This window comes from Leguminivora glycinivorella, chromosome 15 (assembly GCF_023078275.1).
Source record: "Leguminivora glycinivorella isolate SPB_JAAS2020 chromosome 15, LegGlyc_1.1, whole genome shotgun sequence".
NCBI lineage: Eukaryota > Metazoa > Arthropoda > Insecta > Lepidoptera > Tortricidae > Leguminivora > Leguminivora glycinivorella.
The window spans coordinates 18,289,084-18,298,150 of NC_062985.1; the positions used below are offsets into that span (position 1 = coordinate 18,289,084).

General features: G+C 38.8%; 1 protein-coding gene across 1 annotated transcript; it reads right to left on the bottom strand.

Annotated features, from left to right (window-relative positions):
* Positions 1-2,238: 2,238 nt before the first annotated feature.
* On the bottom strand, positions 2,239-8,964 carry LOC125234073 (integrator complex subunit 3 homolog). The gene is made up of 5 exons (XM_048140258.1): positions 8,700-8,964; positions 5,915-8,515; positions 4,870-4,995; positions 4,090-4,224; positions 2,239-2,994 (listed from the first exon to the last, which is right to left on the bottom strand). Exons 1-5 carry the CDS (start codon positions 8,772-8,774, stop codon positions 2,929-2,931), a joined length of 3,003 nt encoding a protein of 1,000 aa, XP_047996215.1. The 5' UTR covers positions 8,775-8,964; the 3' UTR covers positions 2,239-2,928.
* Positions 8,965-9,067: the final 103 nt, after the last annotated feature.

Sequence of the window (9,067 nt, forward strand, 5' to 3'; positions counted from 1 at the left end):
AATTTGCTACGATTAATTAAAAAAATCCATTTAATGTAAATATGTATCTATTTGAATATGAACATTTTGTGTACGAATGAAAATAAAATTAACAAATTAAAGGGAAATACTTTATTGATCCTAGTGTAAAATGTAATTAGAAAATTGCGATAATACAATATATCCTTTGAATAAAATTCTTGGTCTCATACCCTTACGCTTAAAATAAGTCCAACACTAATTAATACGGGAATAGAAAATCTGTACAACAATATCTAACTTTACACATAATGACTACTCTGATGTGCTTGGATTTACAATACAATTTACGCTTTTGTGTTTACATTCAGCCTAAGGACCTGTTCACACCGGCTGCTTGTGCGTAACTGTGACGCAAGCGTTGTGACGCCTCTTAGGGTCCCCCCACATCTAGCGTCTCGCGAGCGTCGCGTCGGGCCAACTGTATGGAAAAAGACGCCGCGTCGGCGCGACGTCGACGCGGCGTCAGGCTTTGCCCATACAGTTGGCCCGACGCGACGCTCGCGAGACGCTAGATGTTGGGGGACCCTTATATGGATGAGTATATTGCAATTATGTAGTGAGAAAAGGGTCTCCTTCGTATTTTCTGGAAACGTTGGTATTTGTCATGCTAGTTCAGTCATGACACGTTCGTACGTTTCCATAACAATACGAATCGTATGTGCTTTGAGAAGTTTTGCATTTTTTTTCAAATAACATTATTAACAGTTCTTGAATAAAAAGTAGGTATATACCATTTGAAGTGTTAATCCTCTCGAACAATAGTTTTTTTTAAATATCGTCATATATAAAGAAAATCTCTTCAGCGATTTGGATGTGTATTTATCAGCTCTTTTTTTGCATTCTCCGTCAACGATCTCCTCATTTCGTATGACAGACGAAATATTATGATATTTTTCTAAAGTCAAATTAAGTAAAATACGGGTCAGAATTCAAGCTAATTGTATTACGTACCAAAGGACTTCATGTCATTTTTATTTCATTCATAACAATAAAAAAAATCTACCTTAAATATCATCGCAATGTTGAACTACCGGCGAACTATAAACACAAAGGCAGTAATAAAGTAGTACCGCTTCGTCTTGTACGTGCAAGCAAAAACTAAAGAGAACCATATTGAACACAATTACAATTGAATGTCATCGAATGCACATGCAAGAAACGGTACAGTGGAACGGTGTTATACGTCAAAGCTGTGATCTGTCTTCGCTCAAGCGTGATCCACTTTATATTGCCTCTTCAACTCATGGCTCAGATATTCAAAAATGCGTTGCTATTGGGACACAACAAATTAGCTTCATGCATTTTTGAAGGATGGCAAATGAATCTAGTTTCAGTGAGATTCAGATGTTTCTAATAAACCTCAACCTAATATTTGACCACAGAAACTTACGAGATATAAATGTGTCGCGACTGACAACGCTCCACATCAAAAACGAGAGTTTGTGACGCCAAAATGTATGCGAAAGAAACCTGAAGAACAACTCGATCAACGATCACTACAAAAGACGGCATTAAAAAAACGCTAGCAATTTTGGGATATTTTATATTGGCGGATGTCGGCGGCCATAAGACCTGACTCTTTGACGATAACCACTTTTAAATAGACTGGCAAGATAGGTTCGTTAGGCTGTAATTTATTTGGAATTCCGTAAACTTCTGAACAAATGATTTGGGATACCTATACCTAATATATGTATCGACTGTTAATTTGGCCGACTAGACCGACGTTGCTAACTATACGGTAGGTACTCTCAGCTGTAAAAGTGCATGGCGAATTTATCAATGAATTCATTTTAACTAAAGTTGGCCTTGTCGGTACATTCATAGATAATAGCTTACTACTATAGACTGTTTCATTCGAAATGATGATTGATTCGTAATGTCATACATTAGATTTGATAATATGATTGATGTTAAAGATTAGATTTGATAAATCATGTCATCATGGATGACGCGATCCACAGTTTAGTTTGTTTCTTTTTCCGTTGTAAAACAAATATACCTATATCAGAAAAGCTTTCGCGTATTAAGTATTAAATGAGATTCATTCGAAGCAGGGGGTGTTATGAGGATTATAAGAACTTTTATTCAGTTTTGCTCTGTATAAGGATATGCTTTTTAACCGACTTCAAAAAAGGAGGAGGTTCTCAATTCGACTGGGTTTTTTTTAGTTCATCGAGTTCTACTTGTAATCTACATAGTATGTTCAGTAGGAAGGTACTTATAGTTAATTTCGTCATTACCAAAAATATTTGCCATGGTCAGGTCGGTATAAATGTAATTTTGTTTAATGAAATTCCCTTTGCCGAAGACGGTGTTTCTAAATCTCGAATATTGGAATCACTTGTTGGTCAATTAACTACCCTTGAATGACAAATCTCTTAGAAAAAATTGAGCAATCGAATTGTCAATTTCGAGTCTGGGTCATAAAACAAGGCTTATAATAGTTATAATGTGATGCTATAAAATTGTTGGTTTGTTCCCACTAGTTACCAAATAACTTAAATTTGTTTTCAGTGGTAACAAATGAGAATAATAATTCCCAGTTGTATCCACCAACTCACTTTCTCATGGTAAAAGGAGAGAATAAGAATCACAATTGGTGGTAACTAGCAGGAATGAGCTGTAATTTTTAAGTGGTGAATAAAAAGTTAAATGTGTGTATGTTCCGACACTAAAACAGGTCTAACAACAGCATCAAAGAACTCCAAAAACCATGAGTATATTAAGTGTGGATTTAATGTACAATTACTTACTTAAAAGGCAAAACTAAAAAACTAAAGGTAGCAATTCTTAGAACTGTACCCGGATGATATTGATAACATAAGGTAACGAACGTGTATTACACATAATATTGTATTGTAGAGTTGCACTTTGGTGTTAAGTTACCAGTTTACGCCAGATATGTCAATCGCTGTCGGATATGGCCTTCTTCCGTCGTTTCGCCTGCTTCGGCTTTACTATTTCTTCTTCCTGTAACATAAAAATTTGTAGTATTTAGGTCACATTGAATGACTTTTAAAATAGGACAACGTTTAGTACCTACGTTTTAAATGTCTGAGAAAAGTAGGTAAACATAAAACCTATACATATTTTTATAGTTAAACATATCCCATCAAATACCATCGGCATCGCGCGTGCTTGAAAATGCTCTTCGTTACGGAGCGAAACATGTCGAGCGATTTTCGACAATTTTACGTGATTTACCCGATTTTACATGTTTAATATTGTCAGTGTCTCACGGTAGTGTTATTATTACAATTTTTATAGTTATTCAGTTTTTCTCAATTCCATTAAATATAGTAAGAGGAAAATATGTGAGTGTGTACGGGAAAACGTACCACTTTGTCGATTGATATAAAGCTTTGTCAGTTTATTCATATAAAGATACAACTAAATCTCGCCTTAATAGTAACCGACAAAGTGGGATGTTTTACTAAACACACTCACATATACGAATGATACGTAGGTAGCTTACACATTTAGAGCTCAGGCTATCTCGCGCTAAATTAACCAGACAAACATTTTGGAAAAATAATGCATACCATGCAACATAATAAGCAGTGTTATTCCGACTAGTTACCGTCAAGCTGTTACCAGTGGTAGCTACAGGAAATTTTCCTCAACTTTTTACCACTAGCATTTCCTAGTTGTTACCAGTAAATCGAAGTGGTAACTATTCTCTCTGTAGTTACCGGTGATAAAATATGGGATACCATTGGCAACAACTTGATGGTAACTAATGGGAATTACAACATTATTCCAGATGTAACTACGGAGAATATATTTTCCCAGTAGTGACAAAGGTCACGACGACGCGCGAAAAATGATAATCATTTTAATGTATTCCTACTACGTTGTTACCGGTGGTAACTACTGGGATTTTTTCCCACCTTTTACTATCACTAAGCCGAGTTGAAGGTAAATTGGTAACTGCTGGGAATATAATGTTCCCAGTGTGTTAATGTTACTAGTGGTAAAAGGTGGGATACCATTGGTAACAACTTGGTGGTAACTAATGGTAACGTCGACTTTCCAGGGGTTTTGTATAAAAAAAAATGTAATTACCTCACTATCATCGTTGGAAGAGTGCAAGCTCGTGCTGAGCGCTAGCGGCAGCGAGTTGGACACCAGCTTCCTGGCGCGCCGCGAGATTGGCAGCTCGTCCTCCCAGGCCAGTAGAAATAAATCACTGTATTGTCTCTGCAATTAAAAAAAAATACATTAGCTGGAGGTATAAAATTATATCTTACGAAAATATTGCAATATCCAATTTGACTGCTAATGTTCATGACACTGCAGGCACAGTATACTAAAGAGTACTATCGTACAGTATGGCCACTCCCGCTCCCCTCTGAAAGTGCCGCCCACCCCCGCTCGGTTACCTCATAGTTACCGCCTGTCAAAAACGCGAACAGTCGACCGGTCAATATCTCACTTATACAAGCATAGTACGCGTTCACCTACACGAGCTTAGAATGTGTGCTAGAAACGCGCCTCTTTCATATATTTGATCGCCAGTGTCCGATATGTGCTGCAGGTTTAGCACATGATTGGTGCTCGAGTATTTCGCCGCGAGATAGACTACCCGAAGAAGACGCGTGATCTAAGATGCTAACCCTACTGTACGGCTTCGTTTATCAGCAAGTTTAGTGCAGACAAAAAAAGAGAACTGGCAGACTTATGCCACTAGACAATCTCCACCATAGTGAACCACGGGTCTATCATGCAGTTCAATTACAGCGCCATCTAGTTCAATTGTAAAACTAGGGAATACGGAAAAGTTGTCCTTGTTAGATTTCAGTAGCTAAGAAAGCTTTATTAAAATAAATGATACGTCAAACTTACCCTTATACTATCACTACTATTCGACTGAGCTAACTGCAGCGATTTCTGCATACACTCCATATTAAAAATTGACATATCATCTTGTTCCACGCAGTACACCCGCATCTGCTCGAGATGACCAAGCACCTGGAATTCACAAAATTATATATTAATAATTAGGTTTTTATACATTTGTTTTGAGGTTTTATACACATTTGTGTTTGGTTTTTTAGTAGTTTCAATGACCATTACTTTTGTCTGTGGAAAAGAACAATCAGCTTAAGTTTATACCTATGAAAAATTAAATTCGGTTGTTTTCCGTAGGTCACATTTTACAACCAATTTGCGTGAAATTTCATAAGAAGTTCCCATAATTACTTTTGAATGAAGTTTTATAATAATAAAGTGCGCGCAGCGAGGCTTCAAGGGGGTCAAGAAATTCACCTCTAATTTGTGGTTTCTCGAAAATGTGTGTTTATACAGGGTGCCCGGTAATTAATGGACAACCTTTTAACCACCAAGGGGGCACCTTATACTGGTCCAGAAAATCGACATTAAGGTTTAGTAAAAGTCGCCTGGTTTTCGAGATTATCACACTTTTAAAAATTTTAATGGATATTAATGGACAACCTTTTAACCACCAAGAGGGCACCTTATACTGGTCCAGAAAATCGACTTTAAGGTTTAGTAAAAGCCGCCTGGTTTTTCACACTTTTTAAAATTTTAATACTACCTAAAATTTTAAAGTGTGAAAAACTCGAAAACCAGGCGACTTTTACTAAACTTTAATGTCGATTTTCTGGACCAGTATAAGGTGCCCTCTTGGTGGTTAAAAGGTTGTTCATTAATTACCGGGCATCCGGTATAACTAGTAAACTTCAAATTACAAAAATTAAGTTAAAAATTGCAGAATGAAGTCAACGAAAATCGCACGCTTAATTCGGGTCTTGCTTACTCGCCAGCGCTACAGACGGTAGGACACTTTAGTCTAATAATAAAATGAAGGTGACACTTTATAGTCTAATAATTATGCATGTAAGACATATTGTGAATTTCAATTACTCACGAGTTCAGCAGAAGGAGGAGCATTCGGTGGAATGCTGTGTTTCCCGGGTCGTTTTCTCTTGTTCGGGCTCGTTCCCGGGTAGCGCGTGCTCAGCAACACAGACACCATGTCCCCAACCTTGTCTTCATAGTCTTGGCACCAATACAGGAGCGTCGACACAACGAATGTATCTTCCTGTTGCACTGCTCTACAGAACAGCTGTCGCAACAACTCCGCGCCCGGCTTTCCTTGCTTCAACATCAGCAAAACTGATGTTAACGCTTCTGCATGGTCCTTATAAGACAACTTCGGGATTATTGGCAACACATCTTCAAGCGAAATGTCATGAGCGGTCAAAAGTTGCCATAGACAATACTGTTCAAATGTCTCCCAACCTAAACTGGTTGATAGCATCATTGTGATGTCATCCGATTTAAACATCATCAAATTGTTCTGCAATGTTAGACATATCAGGCGCTGTAACTGCTCAGCGTCTAAAGTGGATACTATCACATGCAATAACTTAATATGGTTCTGAGCCTGGTCTTTGAATTCTCTGTACACATCCGGTATCAACCACACCAAAACATTTGCGTCGCATTCTTGACATTTCTCAAAATCATCAGCCAAAGTATCGCCGATCTTAAGCTCCAAATAACTACAATAATCTCGGTAAATTTCTGACTTAAATTTTACGTTTCTCCTTTTCCCGAGGTCTTGCTCGGCTCGGCGGTCGCGCTCGAAGCACACCTTTAAGTAAAATAAGAGGCTGTATCCGACTCCGTGAAACGCGTTCTGAGCTCGGATCTCTTTGAATGTCTCAAGTATTAATTTGCGTTTAGTCTCCCCACCCTCGCTGCCTTTGGAGAGGAAGTTGAACATGGCGAAAATAGGCGTGTTAACTTGAACTTCTAGTTCGGCCGGAGTAGGGTTTGCGCTGATTTTTAATGGCGGCGCCTCCTGACTCGCAGCTGTGAATAGATCAGCTAGCGCTGTAGCTGTTGGCATTGATGTGCTGCAAGCGTTAAGCAGAGCCGTTGCGGCACTCGCGGTGCGGTCGTCTAGAAGAGTCTCTGCTAATGGCCGTAATGTCAAAGGCAAAGCAGCAGCTAATTCTGGTCTTTCGCGCGCACGTACTTCAGATAAAGGCAAGTCGTCGTCATCTGTGTCCTCAGCTATAATAGGCAAAGGGTCTTCTTCATCATCTGAAAATGCAGGTTCATCTGGACCTCTCGGCATCTCTTCACTACTCTCCGCCAGCACCCCAGAGGCACCTTCCCCATTACCATTGCTGCAGAACTCTTTGAAAGTCTCTCTCACTGTTGTTCTCAGTTCTCTATCCAACTTAGGAGAATCAAATAATGGTTGAAGATTAGGCAGCACTCTCTTTTCTATTATCTGCTGAAGGGAACTATATATTCCTTGCTTAACTTTGTCAGCAAAAGACGGATAAAAGTTAGGGATTATTCGACATAAAAAGTCTAACAAAGTGGCAGTGACGGCTGGGTGTGATCTCATAGAGTGGTGCATCACCAATATTGCAGGTTCTATGTTCATAATGTTGTCCTTTTCTGGATCATAAAATAACCAATCATAGAACAGGGCTAATTTGGCATTGGAAGCGGCAACGTTAGATGTGCATGTTGTTAAAAGCCATCCGATTACGGCCCATCTGGGAATGATGTCTGAGCAAAGAAGTTCATTTGTTGGGTGTATGACACCAACAATGAATCGTATCATGTCACTCCGTAATGATTGTGACTCCGGAGTGGCTAGGTACTGTCTTTGAAACCACTCCTGATACCTCTTGTGATGACCAAATCTCACTTGAGATGTAAGGAATACTAATTTCCTTTCCATGTCCGGTGTTAACCTGGACTGTAGATACCTTCTAGAAGTTCTTGTTTGTAGAATTTGCAAGACATGGGTAAAAGTGGGACACAGAGATTTTGGGTTTGTTAATATGTCCTGCCATAGTTGATTAAATTCTGGAATGCGAGCCACATTCTGTAGCAAACGGATCATATCCCGTCCCAATGTCAAAACATCAGCAAATCTTTCTCTTATTAGAGAAATGACAAAGTTCACTTCTTTCTGCCTCATGGCCATGAGTTGTGGAATATTGTGGTCTTCTATTAGCCGTAAATATGTATACACCACCATACAAATAAGTACAGGAAATTTGTCTAGCCATGCTCTATTCTCAATGTAAATATCCAATAGAGATTCTACTAAGAATATGTTCTTAGGGGTAATGTCACCCCCTGAAGCATACCGCATTAAGTTCCAGCACACGCTGTCTACTCCAGTGACGGAATTTCGTATCATTTCTTTCACCAACCATAGTAATTGATTTCGAGTAGTATCTTGAAACTTTAAATACCTTTCCAGAATCAAATTAGATAGATTGTTGAGCACACACGTGAGTCCGTCGCGGGTAACTAGTGTTAGATCTCGGTAGCATTTTGTAGCGTTGTGGGGCTCCGTCAATATGGACATGAGCATCCCAAGGGACACCTCTTCATGATTTTTGCAAACCGCATTGTTGAGTGCGTCATGTGTTTCCTTTTCACTGCAGTCGGCCACGAGGGATTGGAAGAAGTTGTAGGCTCTCTCGTATCTCTGAAATCATACGTATTTCGTGATGAATAACTAAGAATATAAAGGAAACATAACTCATCAAACCAAATTAAATTTTCGCGCCTCGAAAGCCACTAGCGCCACTATCGTCGATAAGCGAAATTACTGGTGTACATGGCCGACTAAATGATTCTTTGTTGGAAAACTGCAAAATCCTAGACAGTACCTCTTCAATTTCATCCTTGTTCTCTATAGCGGTGCACATAAAAAGTTTAGGTGAACTAGATTTAGCCTGCTCCATAATTTGTATTTTTTTATAACTACTTATTTAGTTAAAAATCTAGCACAGGATGTCTCCTGCATGGCTGTCGTAGGCGAAAAATATTTATGAAGTACAAGCAATACAATCACAACCATGAATGTGTGCGTGCATATGTCACAAAACCTGAACATGTCAAAAAGTACCGTCAGAGTGCGCCATTGCTACTTTTGACCGAAATAACGCTCCATTATACGCATAATCATCAATATCCACGCTTTGACCGCGGCATAAACGCTATTTTGAGTGTTATTAATGATATCTTAAACGGTTTA

Excerpts from the sequence above, each read along its gene's own strand:
- LOC125234073 (XM_048140258.1), bottom strand. The coding sequence starts at position 8,774 with ATGGAGCAGGCTAAATCTAGTTCACCTAAACTTTTTATGTGCACCGCT. Across the intron at positions 4,996-5,914 it reads CTCCTCCTTCTGCTGAACTC|GTGCTTGGTCATCTCGAGCA; the intron begins GTGAGTAATTGA and ends TGTGAATTCCAG. Across the intron at positions 4,225-4,869 it reads ATAGTAGTGATAGTATAAGG|AGACAATACAGTGATTTATT; the intron begins GTAAGTTTGACG and ends TTTTAATTGCAG.